This window comes from Python bivittatus, unplaced genomic scaffold (genome assembly GCF_059951505.1).
Source record: "Python bivittatus isolate LINGU-HERP-01145 unplaced genomic scaffold, Pbiv_v1 ctg000610_np1212, whole genome shotgun sequence".
Taxonomy (NCBI): Eukaryota; Metazoa; Chordata; class Lepidosauria; order Squamata; family Pythonidae; genus Python; species Python bivittatus.
Genome location: NW_028277088.1, coordinates 22,473,809 through 22,495,418, shown reverse-complemented (window position 1 = coordinate 22,495,418; position 21,610 = coordinate 22,473,809). Strand labels below are relative to the sequence as shown.

The following is a 21,610-nucleotide window of genomic DNA, read 5'->3' as shown; positions in this document are numbered from 1 at the left end:
ATTGTAAATAAACATTTCGAATAAAGGCATGAGTATAATATGGAGTTAAAATGTTTAAAATACAGACAAAGCACTTCCATATATAATACACAACCACATGTAAAATGCAGCTATATATTTAATTTAGTAATTACATTCTAAATCTATCTGCTTGGGTATACTTTCAATGTGGGACTATTTAAACTAAAAAAAGACAAGAATTCAATCTAAGTCCACTTAAATTAAACAAGTCTTGAAATAAAAACAGAATTACAAACACCTTATTTATATTTAGCTTGATTTTTACGAAAGCATAGTTCTGTTATTTCTATAAATCTTCCCCAATTACTGTTCTCTTGATGTTACTGCTATAAGCCTCAAAGTTCTCAGCCACCATGAAATTGTGGAGTCTGGGAAAGCCTGATCTTCTCCAACCTATCAAACTTGATCTTACACAATTTCAAGATCAAAAACATTTCTTCTGCTTCTTGTAGAAAATGTACTCACTAAATCTGAGACATTTTAGCCTTTCTGACAGCTTACCTTTCTTTTGAAAGAATGTCCAGAGAAGTTTGTTCATGTTCTTCTTCTGCATCTTCAACTTGTAAAATATGTTCTTTAGTTTCAGACTGATTTACACTTTCATTCTGGGTAAGTTTTGGTAATGGGAGAGAAGAAAAAAGAGACAAAAATCCTGTCATACTGCAATCACCATACTGTTCTAATTCATGGTGATGATTAAAAACATTTTAAAAAAGAATAATTCACAAGTTTCAAGCAATTCTAAATAATAATTAACTATCCGGTTATCAGACATCTTATACTGGAAATGGAAGAACTTTAGTCACTGCCTGTAAGAATTAGTTATGCTAAGTAAACAGTTTCTTGTGTCCCTGTTGGATGTTACTATAGCAATATTAAAATAAGACTTTGCTTTCAATACAATGTCAGCTAAACTCCACCTTCCTATGTGATCAACTTCCATTTAAGTAAATCTGACAATCATCTGGGAATGACCTACACTGCACAGTCACAATGCCATTGTATTTACATTCCAGAGCAGCAAAAGACAGTCCAAGTCAACACTACCTGTGTTTGAGTACTGCAGTTTTTTAGCTCAGAGAGTTGCTTCTCTCTCCCAGATATTAATTGCTTCTTTAATGATTCTAGTTCATCTAAAAGCATTTGTTCTCTTTCTGTTATGGCATTTTCATTATCCAATGTGACATTCTAAAAACAAAAATGCATCTCATATGAGAAACAATGCAAATGCAACAATATAAAGAAATACAACAAATAATTACAATTTTAGGTGGTATCAAATTCTCCCATATGATATAAGCTAATAAATACTCCAACTCACTGGGATTGACTTATCTCCTTATTTGTGTACAATATGGAATAATATTAATGATGTTATCATGAGAAATAGGTTTCATCCTCACAGCAAATGCAACACATAAAATGTATTGTAATTATATTAATGATTTTTTAAGATACCTTGAACCATAAAAGTTGGCCAGATATATGAAATATTAGAAGTTCCAGTTCATACCCATGTTTTAAAGGTTCACATTACCTCTGCTAACTGTACTTTAAGATTATCAAGCTCTGCTAGGAGAAGCTCTTGATTTTCTTTCTGCCTCTCCATTTGTTGTATGTGACTCTGTTTCAATATTTCTGTTGCCTGCTGATGTTCTTGATACTGACGGACAAGCTCTTGACGCATATCTTCCAGACGCTCCTCATACAACAGTATCTGGCTTGAAGTAACAGTGCTGGAAGTTGAAACTTCATTTGTAATCTGCAATTTTTGTTCATAAGCGTTAAATATGTAGTAATGGCCATGAATGCCATTTTATGATAAACAACTCTAGAAGTGGGCACAATTGTGAAAAGTAGTTTGCCCTGAAAAAGCAGTTAATCCACTCCAGTGGCAAACAGAAGATCCCCAACTTGTATTTCCTATTGTTATGCTCAGTAGAAGTATGTTTGCTAGGTAAATAGAGATAATATAAGAGGGAGGAGGAATTGCTAAGAAAAAGAATGGAATAAAAGAGAATAGAAGCATAATCTTGGCCATGATAATATATCTTGACTATGGGTAGTGTTCTAAGTTCCATATTGGCCACTTTTAATGTTTTGTTTATTAGGAAACATTCCATTATATTTTAATTTCAAGTCTGCCTACTCAAATCTTCAGTCCAAATAAAATGCATTTTTCATTCCTTCCAGAAAATTACTTTAAATAAGCTGGGGGGAGGGGCTATGATATATCCCAAACTAGTAATGATATCTGGAACATAAATGTAGCTTCCTCCTAATACTAGTTAAAAAGCAGACCACATTTTGCAGTATGATGTAACCCTAAACACAGTAACTAAGGAGCAAGTCCCACTCATCAGAGAGTATGACTTATTTCTAAAAAAAATACCCACAGGAATTTGCAGGTAATTTAGTGTATATATATATGTATGTATGGATGGATGGATGGATGTATTCTTACTACACTTTTAAAGTTTAGTTTTAGATGGAACTGTCCATATACAGTACTTAGAAACATTAGATTAATTCAGTTATAAGAACTTATAAGTGTACATTTAATTTTTTTTATGCCACATTTGGCATTATTGTGATTGAATTATGAAATGTGAATTATAGCCTCAGTTAATCATAAGGTTTTTCTCTTAGGTCTCAAATTTTGAAATACATTAAATTAAAAAGGGGTGCTATTAAAAATCCAATCCACCACTAGATAGAAACAGATTACTGTAGTGTTTTTGGAATTATTTGCTGCCATCAGTCAGTCATCCAGATTTTTGTAGCCCAAGTTTGGTACCTCTAAATAAATGCATCCCCCCAAATCCTGTTGTGCTGCCTCATAGTGGCAGGGAGGTGTTCCTGAGAGGGATGAGCGAAGAATGGTGGAAGTGTGTGCCCAGAGTATATATTCCCAGAGTATATATTCACCTAAGGCATGAAGGTCATCCCACTGCCCAGCTAAAGGAATCAGGCACCTGCATTGGGCAGCAGTGATAAAGGAAGATGCCGGAGGCGGATGATCACTTTAGTAACAATGGCAAAGGCAGCAACTTATAATGCGTGGGATAAGGCAACGGTAAATCACTTCTGTATTTTTACCAAGAAAACCACATGGATAGAAAATATAAAGTGACAATCTATGTGGTCGCTAAGAGTCGACAACGACTTAATAGCATGTAATCAATCAAATAGATGCATAATAAAATGGTATATAATAAAATAAAATAATAAAATGCCAGCAGGAGGAACTAAACTAGGAAGCTGGCCTAAAATTTATTTAATGTTACATAAGAATTCCTGGGTTCTTAATCTTTTAACTAGTTAATTATAAGTCAGGGTTACTTCTTGATTTATGATTCTGGTTTGTTATAAGTAGAACAAACCAGGGACCCCAATTTTTCTGTATGTAACAGTACACAAACCACAGACAGACTTCTAATTTGTTTAGCTGACATACTGGCAAGAAAATCCAAATGGGAATTTTCAAGAAATGTTCTAAAGAAATCTGACATTGTCATGTAACAACCATGCTAACAGACCATTTGCTATTATGCACTGGTGAAAGTAAAAGAGACTTTTATAAAATTAAACTATATTCTTAAAATGTATTTAGTTTACTTACCATAGATATCTTTTCAATAATTTCTTCTTCATGGGAGGGAGAGTCTGTTGAAAGCTTTAGATTAAAATGTGGCACTTTATATATTGTACCATGTTTAGCATCAGGTTCAAAGTGTCCTTCAAGTGATGACATTTTACCACACAATTCTTCATACTCAGTGCATCTCTTCTCATTTATATGACTATTTAATTCTTCTGGGTATTCCTTTCTATGGTAATTATTTTCCAGCTGAGTTCCTATTGGTTTCATCAGTGAAATTTCCTCTTCCTTTAGATTGGCAATCCTTGCCAGTTCATTTTTCTGTGCAAATTCTACACTCAGGGTTACAACCACCTTAATAAAAACATTGAAACACAAAGAAGAGCTACTTCATTCATGCTTCCATACAAACTAATGAGTAATCTATTTCCACAATTTAAACACGAGCCAGCAGTGCGATACAGCTAACAAAAGATGAATACTAACTTGAGGTGCTTTAACATGAATACAGAGTCTAAATCATGGGAAGTAACTGCTCCACTCTGCTCTGCCCTGGATGAAACTCATTTGGAGTACTGTGTTTATTTATGGGCACCATCGTTTAAAAAGGACAGTGACAAATAGAAATAGATTCAGAGAAGAGCTACTAAGGAATGAAAGGTCTGCAAACCAAACTCTATGAAGATCAACAAAAGGAAGTGAGTACATTGACCCTACACAAAAGACAACTAATGAGGACAGAATAACAGTCTTCAAATATGCGAAGGGCTGTCACACAAAAGAGGGAGTCAACTTATTCTCTATTACAAGACCAGAACCAAAGAATTAAAGGGCTAAAATTACAAAGGAGGTGGTTCAGGCTAGACATCAGGACGTACTGCCACACAATATGATGAATTTGCCTCAGCTAAGTCTTCAAACAGGTTGGATGGTTATCTATCAGAGATGCTCTAGTGCAGTCTACGCTGAGCACAAGGATGAACTAGATTACCTCTATAATCCCTTCCAAATATATGAGTCTCTGCAAGTGAAACAGCTAAACATGGAGCTTCTAGCAGACTGATCAGAATTAAACATAAGTGAGATTGAATTCTTTCTTATGAAACTGAAATGAAGTAATGGTGGAAGGAGTGTTTGACAGATTTGTATGGAAATGATAGCATTATGTTGAATGGTGGATGTAAAATGAATGCTTTACATTAAGTATCCAAAGAAAAATGTTGTGAGAATGTTGAACACGTGATAAGGTTACAGATACACACACATACACAGTAATCAAGAAAATGTTAAAATATGGATGTGATTCATTTGCTTATGGAGTGGGTCTCTGACATGTTTTATATGTATGTCAAATGTTAAATAAGTCATAATGTGCCTATCCATGAGGAATGTATATGGGAACACTGCCAAAGGAAAAAGTACAGCAAATGCAAAAATTGAGAGTAAACTAAGTGTGTCTGGGAAGGTGTTTGCCAGAATTCTGATTGAAAGGGCATGATAGATGGCAAGCAGCTAAACGGGAGAAGTCCAGTGTAGCTTGATGCTGTGTGGGGATTCCACAGATCACTAAGAAATGTATGAATGTGTGAGAGAAAATTTATTAATTTAGAGAAAACATGTGAGAAAATGAATTAGGACACACTTTGTGTGAATATGGAATAAGTTAGTTGCTGAAAGCAGTAACATCAGTATATGATGGAACTAGAATATATGTGAACATACATGGAATGCTTAGCAAATTGTTCAACACTGAGCAAAGATTATGACAAGGATGTGACATATTTATTATTATTATTGTTGTTGTTGTTGTTGGTCCCACAGTCAGCCAGATCTTTAGACTGGATTTGGCATTTTTATCTATCTATCAAGTCCTTCCCAAGGACCTGGGATAGGCAGATGTTGTCTGATGGTGTTAAAGATATCATCGCAGGATGTAAGCTGTTCCAAGTAAAGTTGCCTTTTGCAACTGCCTGATGGTGATTTTGTCAATGCCGATGGTCTTCAAGTGTACGCCAGATGTTTTGGGATTGCACCCAAGGCGCCTATTACTATTAGTACTATCTTTGCTTGTTTTTGCCATAGCTGTTCTACTTCTATTTGCAGGTCTTTATATTTTGTGATTCTCTCCAGTTCCTTCTCTTCTATTCTGCTGTCTCCAGGTATTTCAATGTCCACTATCCAGACTTTTTTTGTCTTTCTTATCAACAGTTGTTAATTCTGGGGTGTTATGTGCTTATCTGTTTGAATTCTAAAGTCCCAGAGCACTTTAGCTTCTTCCTTTTCTATTCCTTTGTCTGTTTTGTGGTCCCACCAGTTCTTGCTTGCAGGCAAATGGTATTTCTTGCAGATGTGCCAATGCACCATTGTTGCTACTTTGTCATGCCATTGTTTGTAATCAGTCTCTGTGATCTTCTTGCAGCAGCTAACTAGGTGGTCCACTGTTTCTTCAGCTTCTTTGCAGAGGTGGTATTTGCTGTCTGTTGCTGCTTCTCAATTCTGGCTTTGTTCTTAAGGCTTGGTCTTGTGCAGCCAGAATTAGCCCTTCTGTCTCTTTCAACTTTCCTTCTTAGCCATTGCCAGGTCTTGTTGTTATCTGCTTTGCCTGCTAGTTTTTCTGTGTACTGACCATATAATACTTTGCCTTGCCATGTCTCTTTTCTATTCTTCATCTGGTCTTTCTTATCGGCCAGTTTGGTCTCTTTGGTATTCAGTAAGCCTTCATGGTGTACTAGCTTCAATGCATCTCCTTCGCTGTCCTTCAGATATTCTTCCAATGCCCTTTTTTCTTCTTCAACTGTCTGATGTACTTGCAACATTCCACGCCCACCTATGCTCCTTGGTAAGTAGAGTCTGTCAATGCCGCTGCGTGGATGAACAACATGATTCACTGTTATTATTTTTCTGGTCTTTCTCTGGGCTTCTAGTTCTGCTTGAGTCCAGTCCACTATTCCAGCTGTGTATCTAATAACTGGAATTGCCCAGGTACTAATTGCCTTGATGGTATTTCCTCCACTGAGTTTGGACTTTAAGATCATCTTCGCTCTCATGATGTATTCACTACTAACCTTCTTCTTGACTTCAATGTGCTTGATGTTGTCAGCTTGAAGGACACCCAGGTATTTGTAGTGATCTTCTTCATCTATGGAATGTTATTTCCATAGGGCATCTTGATTTCTTCAGTTTTCACTATTTTTCCCTTGCTGATGGTCAGGGTGGCACATTTGTCCAGTTGAAGTATCCTGGCTATATATTTGGACAGTCTTGAGCAGCAATTCTATTTCAGATGGTGTTTTTCCATACAGCTTCAGATCGTTCATGTAAAGGAGGGAGAATAGCTTAGCAGATGTTTTTGATGTTTGATAGCCATGGACTGATTTGTTCAGTATTGTTGACAGAAGAATCAATGCAATGACAACAGTAGTGATGATAGTGAGTCTCCTTGAAATATTCCTCCCTTGATGTTAACATCTTCCAGCCTATCACCATTGATCAGCAACTGTGTGTTTCATTGTGCCATTGATCTTTGCACAAAGCTTCTGGTATTTCTACTGACTCCTGTTATTTCTAGGCATTTGATTATCCAATCAGGTGGCAGGAAGTCTAATGCCTTCTTGTAATCAATCCAAGCTATATTCAAGTTGGTCTTCCTTCTCCTGCAGTTTTCCAAAATCATCTTGTCAGTTATGAGCTAATCTTTTGTTTCTCTGTTGTTTGGACGGTTTCCTTTCTGCTCAGAAAGAGCTTGTTTTCAACTAGATGCGGTTAGACTGCATCAGCTACTACACCAGTTAGCAATTTGAAAGTTGTTGGTAAACATGTAACTGGCCTGTAGTTGCCTGGTACTGCCCCTTTTGTTGGATCTTTCATTATCAGGTAGGTTTTGCCAGATGTTCCCCAATCTTCAATTTTACCTCCGTGCAGTATGTTGTTAAACTGCTTGGCAATGAGTGGGTGCAGACCAGTCAGATGTTTCAACCAAAAACCATGCAGTTCATCTTTGCCTAGTGTTGACCAATTCTTGATCTTCCTTGCCCTTTTCTCCACCATTTCTTCTTGTTCTTCAGCTTTTCTTTCATCTGTTCTAGCTTGCTTGCATCTGATCTTAGCATGCTGGTCTTATTTTCCAACCTGATCTTCCATTTTGGTGGTGCACTGTTTGGCTTTTTTCCCTTGTTTTTTGATGTTGCATCCAACGTATTAAGTTATAACTGCAGCCATACTGTACATTAGTTGGTTTGTTTCTTGCAATGAGCTGGTGGTTATATTTGATATTACAGTATTGGCATCTTTTAATACTTGTGCTGTTTCTTTGTAACACGTTTCAATGCAGGTAACCTTATTCTGTTTGTGTTGTTCTAGATGCTCAGTTCTTCTTTGTTTCAATTCCTCTTGTTTTTTTTAGTTAGAGGGCTTTGTTCTTTCTGAGGAGAAGGCAGAGGAGAGGGTGCCTGGTTTGGGAATGAAAGCAATTCAATAGCTATGCTTGCTTTCTCTACTGCCAACTCCCCCTGGTTTGCCTCTACAGTCTGAGCTACTTCTGGCAAGGCTTCAATTCTTTGCCCTGGGTAGACCTTTGCAGTTCTTCCAATTCTACTTTTGTGAATACTTTGTGTTATAAATTGACATTGATCTGCTAGCCTCTGTTCTGTTATTTCTGATTCTGATGTAACACTCTGCCTTGCCATGTCTTTTTTCTGTTCTTCATTTGGTGGTGGTGGTGGTGGTGGTAGTTGTATCCTGCCTTTATTTGGTACAGCTCAAAGCAGCATACCTAAAGCTCCCACTTCCTATTATGGAGTGCTCTGCAGTTAATTTAAAGCTTTTAATTGGGGATATGAATGCATGGTCCTTTTTTGTGCAGATGATGCTGTGTGCCTGGTTAAGAACCCAAATAATATGCTGCCAATATTAATATTATTGCTGTAAAATGCAATACTGTTGCTTACAAAGTTGTTTAAATTCACCAAAATCTTGATTCCTCACTGGTGAGCTCTGAAGCGGTGACTGGGAAAACAGCTTGCAACCGGACTTTATTTCAGTTTGTAGACTCTGCTGAAGTGGATGGGATGCTTTCTACCATGTGCTTCAGGACCTATGGATTACACCCATGCCTGGTTCCTTTGTATGTTGCAATGGGTATGAGTAGCTGGATCCAAGAAACAGCCAACACCTCCATGGGGGAGCAGACTGTGCCAGAAACCTTTAAGGAGGCCCTTTTTGAAGATCTGGCTATTTTAGGTAGCTACCACTTTGACTCCATCCTTCACTTTAGGGGGATAACTATTGAGAAAAAGGTGCAGCTCCAGCTAAAAAATGTTCTAGAGGAAGCAGACCCTTTCAGTCTAGATTCAGGCCCAGGCACTGAAACAACATTGGTTAGCATTGGTTATCTCTGCCAAAACCTAAATGGGAGTAAATGCACCCCTCTTTCTTGAACTCTTAGTGGCATTCAATAACACCAATCATGGTAAGCTTCTGGATCGCTTATGAAGGTTGGGGATTGGTGGTATTGTATTATAATGGTTCCTCTTCTTCCTAAATGGATGATTGCAGTTAGTTGGGGAAGAGAGTTTGGCTCAGTGAGTAGTGCCCTGTTGAGTCTTACAGGGGGCAAGTCTCTCTGCTATACATTTTAATACATACATGAGCATGTTTATCTCCTGGCTTGGGGTGAGGTATGAACAGTATGTTGATGGTATACAGTCATACACCCTGGGCTGGGCTGGAGATACAATGAGAGTCTTCGCCCAGTGCCTAGAGGTTATGGGGACCTGGATAAGACTAAACAAAGCTGAAATTGAATCCTAAAACAAACAAAAAAAAGGGGGGGGTCAACTTCCGTTATACCTCTAGGTGGGATGGTACTCCCCCTGAAAGAGCAAGTCTGTGACTTAAGCGTTCTCTTGGATCCACCATTACTGCTGGCTAGGAAGACAGAGGCTCTGGTAAGAGGGCCTTTGCCAAGATTTGGCTGGTGTGCCAGTTGTGGCGCTACATGGAATGGGAGGACATGGCAACAGTAACTCCTGCTTTCATCAGCACCAGGGTAGTCTACTGCAATGTGCTATACATGGGACTATCTTTGAAGATTACTCATAAATTGCAATTGGTACAGAATACAATTATCTGCCTGACAGTTGCTACAACCATGTGAACTACATAGATTTCCAGATATAATTCAAAGTGCTGTTTTTTTTACCTTTAAAGCTCTACATGGCTTGGTTACTAGCTACCTCCAGGACCACCTTCTCCAGGTCAGCTAGAACTGCCCCATCCAGCATTCTCATCTCAGTTGGGGATTCCCTACTTTCATGTGAGTGTGTGGACCCAGGGGTGATGTTTGGTGGCAGCTCCCACTTTATGGAATACTCTCCTCCCAGAGTTTGGGAGCATCCATCTACAAAGCTGTTAAAGTGGAGTTTTTCCACGGGCTTTTGAATGTTAATGTTGCCCATGTTTGAGGGGAGCACCTGTGGTTACTGTATTGTATTGCTTACATTTTTATTATTTTCTTGATTGGCTTTAAGCGCTCCTATAGTATCCTAGTACAATAGTACCTTTGCCACTTCTTGTAACAGCTTTTCTTGGTACTGTTTTTCCAGCAATTCAGTCACACCAGCTTCATCAGAAAACTGGAAAAAAAAGTGCTCATTCTTAGTAACATTAATTCTGAACATATTTATGTTACAAATGATTATATTTTAAATACTAACTATATAGAAGTAGAACAGATAAGAAGACAGTGCAGCCCTTAAAGAATTAACAATGGAAACTGTATTAATACTGCATTATTACTAAGTGCTTTCTTCAGATAACAGAATCTCAGTGCTCTTATACTTACTGTAGCACAATGCTTTGTAGGCAGAACTCTAATTCATCTTGTATCACATAAAGCAGAGAAAAAGGCAGGTTTTAAGATACTGAAGGAATATGTATTTGGTGTAATTACCTTTCTAAAAGCTATGCTAAATGCTTTGTTTCACAAGCAAAAGTATAGCAACTAGAGCCTCATGGCTAAGGATGAAATGGCTTCAGCATCATACAAAGAAAATATATCCTCATCAACTTCAATAACGTTAATGGTGCTTTCTAACATTTCCAATCCATTTCATTCTGAATGTTTCAAAAACAATCTAAAATATGCACAGGATTTGTTTGCACTAAGATTACTGCTGAAGTAAAATACCAATATATTTTGGAATATTATTTCTTTTCAGGGTTTCAAACTTAATATACATTATGCAAATAAGCAAACATAGTACCTCTACTATCTTCCCAGCACTTTTCTGAATATCACTTTCAGCATGCTTTTCTTTCTGCGTAACTTCATTTACATGTGACTCCACAGAAGCACTAATAAAAAAATAATAATAATAAAAGAGGAGATATTGGATGGTTTTTCTTAGGTATCAATGCAATTTCATTTGAAGTTTCTTAGAACTGGGGATGGGCCCTGACAGTTTCTAAAGATTAAGGTGTACTTGGGTGGGACTTCACAAGGAAGCTTATACTTTCCTAATTTGCAACTATGTCTCCAAAAGCATTTTCTTTTATCACCAGGCAAATCACTATGAAATTTTCCTCAACCCCCTTCTTCCCCTTTTAAAAAAAGCATAACATAAGCAGCCTTATTCTTGCTTTTCGGCATGACCAACACTAGATGGAACAAAGACTTTCTGTTCCTTCAGTGATTGCTCACACTATTGTTGGGGCATTTAAGAACTGCAGCAAGCATATACGCTAAGAGGAAGAGTAGGATGCTGTTGTTCAGTCCTGTCCCTGACACTCAAGTCACTCCACCTCCTCTGGAAACCAGGTTACAGTATACATTTTCCCTAGAACTGGAGCTCCCCCTGAAGGAGAGTACTGCTCACATATTCCTCCAGTTCTCTTTCTCTTTGCTCCTTTCTTCAAATCTTGAACAGCAAAGAGAGATGGGGACAACAGGGCTTCAATTTCTTGCTGCTTTGATAGCATGCATGTTTTTAAGGCAACAGTTACACCTGCCTATTTACTTCATAATCTCCTATCTTACATGGAGCAATAACTATAGGCATCTATAACACTAGTATAAGTAATGCACCTCTGAGTCTGAAATACGGGACAAAAAAACAAAATTGAAAAGAATTCAGATATGTGAAATCTGTACTTATAACTGAAGTAAGGTTTACCAAATCACATATTTGAAAACTGACACATAACACTAAGGACTTTAAAGACATATCTTGTGGAACGCACCATAAAGTTTTGGTTCAAAAACAATATTAAGTTATAATTAGTAGATATAAACATCACACTAAATCAAATACAAATAAACCATATTATGGTTTAGCATGGTATAAACCAACCATTGAATTGAATAAATTACATTCCATAGTGCTATTACATTGTCTTTATGTTGGAAGTTACAGAATGTTAAATCCCCCCCAACAAATTTTATTCAAAGGCAGCTCATGAACGATTATGCTTTTAATAAAATGTGTTAATTGGAAAAGATGCTATGAGATTCCTGATCTTTTGGAACCATAGGCTAGCACGGCTCCCCTACTACAATATTAAATCAACCCAAGCAGCGATGACAAGTTTCTGGTTCTAAGGAACTTTATTGTTCACTGTATTGACATGAATGAACTGGAAAATCTTAATATAGTTATGCTCTATGCATTCTGCAATTTGCTCAGTTCCTGAAATTGTGAATAAATATAAACATTTCCTTTTCATCTTACGAAAATGAACCTGTTAGCTGTTCAGCAACTGAATATAAGATGCTGGTTTTAGAAATATCTCTAACTAAACAGGTAAGATATACCTACAAAAGACAAATAAGCTACAATAAGCAAATACAGATAGTCCTCATTTAACGATCGCAATTGGGACCGGCAACTCCGTCGCTGAGTGATACAGTCATTAAGTGAAATATCACCTGACCACACCCAACTTATATCATGTAAGTTGTGTGGTCGTTAAGCATGTGGTCGTTAAGCAAATCACCCACGGTTAAGTATATCACATGACCACGATGTGCGACTTACTGCTGGCTTTCCCATTGACTCTGCTTGTTGGAAGCCAGCTGTGAAGGTCACAAATGGCAATCACATGATCATGGGATGCTGCAACCATCCTGAATTTGAGAACCAGTCATAAACTGTAATGGATGGCATGAGTGGGGAAGATTCTGGAATGGAGGTTCAAGGTTGTCAGGAGGGAGGGGAGATATTCCAGAGCAAGCGCCTCCTCAGCCCACAACAAGAATGTGGGAAGACGAAGAGGATGAGGCTAGCCCCTCCCTAGAGTCTCATGGGGTATATCCACTAGTTGCTTTAGTATAGGTTTAGTCTGGTGAGACTCTGTCTATTAGGTGCAAGGTAATAAAGAAGCTATTCTGGACTGTCTCTTCGCTGTTCTTGGGCTGAGCCTGACATAAACCTACTTTTTCAGCACCATCGTAAGTTCAAATGGTCGCTAAACAGGGCTGTCATTAACCGAGGAATACCTGTATTTTAGATTGTCATCAACTTTGTATCTCAGGTTATGGGAACAATGAAACAATACAGAAGAGTTTTTTCAGATGGGAAAAAGACTATCAGAAAAAAGTTTTTTTCAGAAAGAAAAAGCTCACTAAAATGAAATATAATCTGTAGATAAATACCCTATTTAGGTGTTGATTTACACTTAAATGAATAAATCAGTCATATAGTAGACATCATTAGTTCAGAAATACCAATAAAATATACCAACCCACACTTTTTCTTGATTCTTTATTATTTAAATCAATAATAATTTGCTTGCCAAATTTCAGGATAAAGTATGTAAGTAATCTTGTCCTCTTTGGAATTCAGATACATACTACACATCCTTTTCTTCTTACTATGATTCCAATGAAGAGGTGAAGTAATAGACTTTTCTTTCTCTACTCTCCCCTTTTTAAAGATACTTTACAAATTGGTACATTGTTCCAGCCAGTTTATTTTCAGCCAGTTCTTACATATTTATTCATTCAAATATCTATACACCAATGCTCCTGCCAAGTATCATACAAAATAATTATGACAAGTTGCAGGAGTCTTTACAGCACCTCTTGGAAATGCTGAATATTAAATCCAGGATCTTCTGATTGCAAAGTCTATACTCCACAACTGAGCTAGACCATTCAGGACACATGGTGTCAAGTATAGAAGATACAACTGTAGCTTCTTTTCCCTCTTTTAAATGCAACTTGTCTGGAATTGGGAATATCCTAGAGGAGGAAGGATAAGCTCTCAATTTCTACCACTGGCACAGACTGGTAGCATCAAAATTAATTCTGATTACAGCAGAAAAACTATTTAAGCCAACTCAACTCATGAAATAAAGATAAGGACAAAAATCATAGATACCTGAAACTTTCAGAAGACTTGCTGGCAATTTGGAGTCTATTCTGTAAGCGAACTATCTCTGCAAAATATTTTTCCTCAGTTTCTTTTAACTGCTGATGGAAATATGATCGAAGATGCTCAATTTCTTGGGCATGTTGTTCTTCAAGCTGAAATTTCAAGTTCTCTACTTCTTCCTGACAAACTGACTTAACTTTAATACCTATATATGAATAAATAATAACAACCAATTTATTTTACAACAGAAACATAAGCAACAATCACATCAGAATAACATAATATTTTAAGAAGTGAAACATATATATTTTATTTTAGAATACTTACCTTTTCCTTTCCTTATGCTAAACAAAACAAAAGCTATTTTGCTATTAGTAGTAGCACTAGTGATAGCTCAAGTGCAGCAAAATGCTTGAGAACACCAGCGTGCTCCTGAGATGCACACTATTTTCCAGAATCATAACAGTAACTATAAGTGGAACATTAATTTTAAGTCAGCAGTGACAACACTGGTTCAAATGTTAGCTGCAAACAGAGGTATCTTCACAGCAGGGTGGTTTCAGGTTTTCTTCAGTTAAGAACTTCATTTTCTTCTGGCTTTACTCTTCAACCAATAAGCATACAGCAAGTTTATTCACCTCTGAATTTCCTCACTGCTTCCACCTGCCCAGGCTATTGATAGACTAAAAATATACTAAAATAAATTTCAAAACAGAAAAAACTTACCATCACCATTTAAATTCCTTGATATACAAAGATTCAAGAGCATTCTATTAATGTGATAGGTTTGTTTGTTGTGTTCAATCCAGCTTTGAACAGGAAAGGAGGACTTGCTTCATAATTGAGTCTTAAGCACTGTGCAGATATGGTTTCTATAATTCTCTTAACTCAGTCTGCCAAAGAAGGCTCATATGTGTGTCAGATACAAGGTAAGAGGGCTTAGTGACAAAACTGAACATTCATAGGCAGTCTCAACTTTCCATGCCTCCAGAGTTCAAAAATTTCTCAGTGCTATGAACACAGACAACGGTCATTTTGCTCTGCTGAGAAGCACAAGACATCTAGATCTAAACTAAAATCTTCAAACTACAGTGGTACCTCGGGTTACAAACGCCTCTGCTTACGAACTTTTTGGGTTACGACCGGCTCTGGCTGCAAAAATTTATCTCGGTTTGTGAACTCCGCCTCGGGGTACGAACCGGATCCGCGGCCATTTTCCGCCGTGACATGTGGTCTGCGGCCATTTTCTGCCCATGCCACGTGGTCCGCGGCCGTTTTTCCGCCCGTGCCACGCGGTCCACAGCCATTTTTCCACCCTGCCGCGCAGTCCGCAGCCGTTTTTCCACCCTGCCGCGTGGTCCGCGCCCATTTTTCCACCCTTGACGCGTGGTCTGCGGATGCCGGAACGGATTAACGGTAATTACACTGAACCTTATGGGAAAATTTGCTTCGGGTTGCGAACAAATTGGGTTGCGACCAGAGTCACGGAACGGATTAAATTCGTAACCCGAGGTACCACTGTATTAACATTTTAAGATCTTAAATACATACTCAGGTTACAAAATATAGAAAACTAAGATTGTTACACTGTAATTACCTTTCCTTTTGCATAGCTTTTATATACATGATACAAATAAGTTTTAAAACTATGCATGTCTACTTATATTAATAGTATCTGACAATAATTTATTTTTACCAACAAGATCCTGAGATACAGTAGGCAAACATTCTACATTCTGCTGAAGACAGCCAGTCTCTTTTTCATTATAATCAGCAGGGTATGTCAGCTGGCCTTCAATCTGGAGAAATTAAAATCAAATAGCAGACAAAAACACCTATGTTAACTTTAAAAAATGGTCGTAATAATCATGTGTGGCATAAGAATAGAAACTTTTCTACGCTATAATTTTCTGAAAATTTTACACTTCTAACAATGTACTGCTCATAAAATTAATTAGTAGCATATTCCATGAATTCAGTAGTAATCACCTGGACAACTGTAAATACAATACATAGGAAATATTTATACATCCAATGCTGAAGTTACTATTTCAGCTGTTTTCAATGGAAGGCAATGCTTGTTTATACGTTTAAAATTAAACAAAATATTAATGAAGTTTGATATTGTCAAATATTCCAATAAAATTGAATGTCCAGGTAATGCTTTGCTGTTTTTAAAGCATGTAAGACATAGTTAAGATTTAATTTTACTAAATATAATTTTATTTATTAAGTAAAAGACACTATACACTGAAAGCCCCAATAAGATTTATTTCTTAGTATTCCCCACATTATTTATTTATTTATGATTTATTTATTAAACCAATTTATACAGCCACCCATTTCACCACAGGTGACTCAGGGTGGCTTACCATAAATTTTAATATTACAGTGTAGGCTTAATACTTCAGATCACAACGTATTTAGAGCAACAGAACATTTCTAATTCAACATCTTTTGAAAAAACACATTATGCAAATATTTTTAAAAGTCTACAGCTCTATGTTTTTCTTCCTACATGAATCTTTTCTCTTACAATGCACTAAATAATTTTAATAAATACTACACTGTCAAAAGGTTTAGTTCCAGAATTTGCCAAAGTAGGCTCAACAGAAAGAATGCAACCACGAATTGTCTGATATTTATACTTGTCTTGAGAAACAGAGTACTTATTTATGTATTTATTCAATTTTCAGACCACTGTAATCTCACAACTCTAAACAATGCCACAATAAAAACACCAGCAGAATTAGAACACATTCAATCCAAATCACAAAAACAAAATCAGAGAGAAAAAGATTAACAACAAGAGGTACAGGTGATGTTACTGAAAGGCTCTTTGAAAAAGCTTTTTAAAAACTTCCTGGAGGCTACCAGGGATGGGCCAGCATGATGCAGCGCAGCACCTTTCCACAGCATTGGTGCTGCTACACAGAAGTAGCACCTTCAAGCTTTGGTTTCCCTAACATCTCAGAAATGTGGGACACCGAGGAGTTCCTCTCTTGAGCTAACAGGTGGGCCAAAACCAGGAAGTACCTTCAAAATATGTGTACATTTTAACTCCTGTACTTACCTGGAAATAAACCCAGTACAGTAATATAAGAAACATAATAGAGTTAGGTACAGAACTGCAACCTCTTCAACTTAAATTGATACAAATTCTATAGTCACAGGGATATCAACTGAAATCAATGAATTAAATTGCACTATGACTATCAAATGAACCTGCAGTACTGCACAGATTTAATCAATCAAGATTTAATGCAGTCTCATGCAAGTTTATTCAGAAATATGTCTCACTGTGTTCAAGAACTGTATCTATATATAAGGAAAAGAACCTCACCTTTTTTCTGCTTTTTATGAATTCTACTTGATATTCCAGCAGCCTCTGGGACTTTTCCATTATATTATTCAGAAGACTTTGTAAGGTTTCTTGCAAAACTAAATTACAGAGAATAAATTATCTATATACATAATTATTGCATTATTCTAGTGTAGATGTTTATTCCTTGTTTTAAAATACATTTTATATTAAACATTATTCTATTACCATATAGTATCCCACTAAGATGTTAATCTTTGAACTATATGATAAGCATAGATTCTAAGGATATATGCAAATATTCAAGTTCTGCCAATTACTTCAAATAAAAGTACCAAATTATGAGTGAGCACCCTTTTTTGTGACTTCTTAGTATTAAATAAATGCAAATATTGAGTTGTTTTTTAAGAATGATCCACAGAATGCAGGCAAATCCATTCTGATGCTTGAAACAGAATCAGTTACATGCAGCATATTTCTTGCAAGCAGCATAAGGTTTGCAGAAAATAATCTCATAAACATTAAAGTGGATATGTCTGAAATCATATAGATATTTTCATGGCACATTCCCAGCCTTGTCTGCAATTATCAATTCTGATTCTACTTTTCCACCAGTTTTCAGAAAATCCACCACCACCACTTACACTTAAGTATTGTAAAAAAAAAAAAATGTTATACAGGTAGTCCTTGGGTTACAACAGTAATTGGGACCAGAATTTCCATTGCTAAGCAATGCAATTGTAAAGTGTGACATCACATGACCACATTGCTTACCAATGACAGTCTTGGGTGCTGTTGTAACCTCAGCCAGTGTGGTCTGTTAAGCAGGAAGAGGCAGGAGCACAGTCAGGAGTGCAGATGCTGCGGGGGGGGGGGTGTCCATGGGCAGGCACTACGGAATGTGAGTAGGTGGGGGATGCTATGGAGCACAAAAGGGATCTCATACTTCATAGTGGGGTTCCTCGGAAGAAAAAGCAATTGAAATGACTTGCGACAGGAGAGACTTGCTACGGGAGCAACTTGCAACCTTCCCTGCTGGCTTCCTCATTGACTTTGCTTGTGGGAAGCCATCAGGGAAGGTCACAAATGGTGATCATGTGACCGTGTGGGTGCTGCAACGGCCAGAACTTCAAGGACCAGTTGTAAGTACCACTTGTTCTGCACTGTCATAACTCTGAATGGTCACTGAATGAGTGGTCGTAATCTGAGGACTACCTGTATGTTTTAAATCCTATATACTCTTCCTCTGGAGTAAGTCCTGTGGCCATATATAGGATTGCACAATAAGAGTTTATGTGGAGTTACCTTGAAGGTCTTCTGTTGGCATTAATGCTGAGTTAGATTGATTTCTCTCACCAACACCAAGTTCAACAGCATTTGAAAAATGTTCAGGAAGAATTTCATGTACTGACTATAATAACAACAAAAATTAATGTTATAATTATATAATGTTATAATTTTATAACTGATTATACCTAGCAAGCTGGAAAAAACCAATAAAGCTTTTATAGAAATATTGTTTTTCATTCAATAAAGAATCACAAGATAATTTTGTTACAGGAAAGATCATTAGGTAAGTGCCTAAAAGATTCATCCATTTTCCCCAGTTCTCATATTTATACTATAGCTTAGCAATATTACAAAAAGCGCAGGATAGCATTTTAACATTTTGTAAGATTAGAGCAAAATAAAAACACAAAACTTAAATAATTCTAAGACAAGCTGTTCTTCACCTTAGTGAGCTTTGAACATTCTTCAACTATTGTCTTGCTAAGTTCTTCAAGATGCACCCATGCAGACTGGTCTTCTTCATCTATGGAGACAAATTATCACTGAAATATATTTATTTTAATAGGTTTTATTTTAAGAAATTATAGGTGTGGCCTAAGGGGGGGGCTACTGGGAGAGTATTATAAGAAGCTTGGAATTCCAAAAATAATTTTCTTCTGTTTCATCCATTTACCTGTTTTTTGATCCTTCACAATCTGATTTTTCTTAAGCTCATACAACTCTTGTGTATGACGTAGCTGGAGCTCTTCTTTAAGAGCAGAAAGTGCATTCTCTTTTTCATTTTCCATATATTCGCGCACCTGGTCCACATGAGCCGAGTAAACCAGAGAGAGACAAATACGCTGGGCCTCCATCTGCAGCTTTAAATCACTCTAGGGAAAGATGGACCATATACAAAGTTTAATAACCACTTTATCTCCCAAGATGTTAGAGATAGAAATAATTTTGGGTTGTAGTTTCATTTATTTATTAAAATTGTATTGTATACTACCTTAATCTGCGATTCTTCAAGCAGTTTACAACAATGACCTATATCAACAATATGTTAGTCCAAAAATTAAAATATCCATGATAACAACATATAACGTTAACAAATGTACTGAAGGCCATCAAAAGCAAGGACAATAAGCCTTTTTTGCCTTGTAAACCCCAGTAACTTGTAGTGCTGGCATTTTTCCCAACCGTACTGGGATGTTGCTACAATGGGTGAATGGAGTAGAAGTACAGGAAGAAGCTGTTCATAATGAGCCCAGATGCTGGGAAGTGGACAAGGCCAGAATTCCCTTAAGCTGGAACACAGATGTCCCTTCGAAGAACAAAGCAGCAAAGTGTTGCCTTTTCTGATCTTCATGATATATGATATGGATCTCATAATTCAGGAAGCAATCCTGATAGCAATGAAATGAAGTAGTACGTTCTACTTCTATTTCTACTCTCATTTCTGCAAATAATTAAGCCACTAATAAGAATTTGTTTTGAAACCAAATTATGTGATAAATGCATGTGGCTTACAGATTGCCCACCTGCGCTCTTTGTCATACTAAATAAACTGGCTTTCCTTTTCCCCTTTCCAATTATTAATCATAACATTTATTTTTTAGTATCAGTATGAATGCTGATTCTTAAAACATTCCTTCACATTCAAATTCATTTTTTTAAAAATTAAAAGATTTGATTTCTATTCAACTTCTTACATTACATTCAGTAGTAAACTGAAGTATCTTTAGTATCAGTTATGTTCCATTAAAAATATCTGCTATTACCATATAAGAAGGAACACAATAGAGATTTCCAAGTAACAAATTCTCCATAGCCTACCAACCACAATTTGGTGCAGAAACCACATATGCCAGATACATAGGTATGTTTAAAGTCTTTTAAGTCCTATTATATCTACATCACTCTATGGAAAATCAAATGATACTCTAGATTCTGTTAGGGTAACAACCAAACATCTCTTGAGAAACTGATCTTTCCTTTATCATTCACTTGAAATTCATCATGGAACAGGAAATACATAAAACTTATATATTGTGTATCATCAAATTTACCAGAGTAACAGGTATGGATTTTAGTTTTTAAGTTAGCCACTCATCTTTTCCTCTTTCCTCTTACATTTTCTAGACAAACTTTCTATTAACCTAGATTAACATAATATATGTTATCAAACAATCAAACCAACAAGCTGGAATTACTTTTTTTTAAAAGGCCTAATATCAAAATAAGGTAACAATATTGCAAACCTGAATATTGCAAAACTTTAAGCTCCTGAGAAAAGTACAAGAAACAGCAGAATTCTGCTAATATTTGTACATGTTATAATAGAAAATGTAAGTGATTTCCAGCATAACATAGTTGTAATATGTTGAATAACCCACTTGGGTGGAATCTAATCATTGGATTTGACATTACAAAAAGATGGAAAAAGAGAGTGCCTCACGTGTTTGAAACTCAGTACTAGTAAAATCATTGGATTCTATCTACTAGGGAGTGGTGAATTTTTTGGGACACCCAGCAACATCATGTGATATTGTGCAATGGCCAAGGTATAAGAGATTTAATGAAATCACACACAATATATCTGCTTTTTCATAAAATCTTGCAAAACTGGCAAAAGCTCAGGATATTTCATCCATTCTTTAAAAACTGAAGCATAATTAAAATTTTAATTTGCAAGCACCTAATGACTTGGTGCCCCTAAATTTTGGGCTAGTGATTACTGCAATCCAAAATGTAAAGACTGTTTTTCTAATATAATTGTGTCATTCATAATTTTACTTTTCTCATTTAATAGGAGCTAAATAAATATAAGTTTCAAAATCTGTACAATAAAATCCTACATATTTTATACTTCCTCTACTGATTTAAACAGTAATTTAAACATCTTGGTTACACTCAATATGTGCCTTCTTTCAACATTTCAATTAAACATATACTCAACAGACCAAACCCATGTTAAAAATAAATCAGTTAAACTGCTCAAAGCTATTTAATTAATTTACCCAA

At 36.5% G+C, this 21,610-nt stretch overlaps 1 protein-coding gene across 6 annotated transcripts in view; it reads right to left on the bottom strand.

Annotated features, from left to right (window-relative positions):
* The window catches only part of AKAP9 (A-kinase anchoring protein 9), a 154,356-nt gene that overhangs the window by 106,097 nt on the left and 26,649 nt on the right, over positions 1 to 21,610 (bottom strand). For all 6 annotated transcript variants that reach the window (XM_088150542.1, XM_088150545.1, XM_088150541.1 and 3 more), the window contains 12 exons: positions 19,278 to 19,476; positions 19,048 to 19,127; positions 18,620 to 18,725; positions 17,336 to 17,433; positions 15,689 to 15,791; positions 13,999 to 14,197; positions 10,885 to 10,975; positions 10,180 to 10,254; positions 3,644 to 3,976; positions 1,559 to 1,783; positions 1,069 to 1,209; positions 523 to 626 (listed from right to left, as the gene is read on the bottom strand). In XM_088150542.1, the coding sequence (XP_088006668.1) occupies positions 523 to 626; positions 1,069 to 1,209; positions 1,559 to 1,783; positions 3,644 to 3,976; positions 10,180 to 10,254; positions 10,885 to 10,975; positions 13,999 to 14,197; positions 15,689 to 15,791; positions 17,336 to 17,433; positions 18,620 to 18,725; positions 19,048 to 19,127; positions 19,278 to 19,476 (1,754 nt within the window). The remainder of the gene's footprint in view (positions 1 to 522; positions 627 to 1,068; positions 1,210 to 1,558; positions 1,784 to 3,643; positions 3,977 to 10,179; positions 10,255 to 10,884; positions 10,976 to 13,998; positions 14,198 to 15,688; positions 15,792 to 17,335; positions 17,434 to 18,619; positions 18,726 to 19,047; positions 19,128 to 19,277; positions 19,477 to 21,610) is intronic.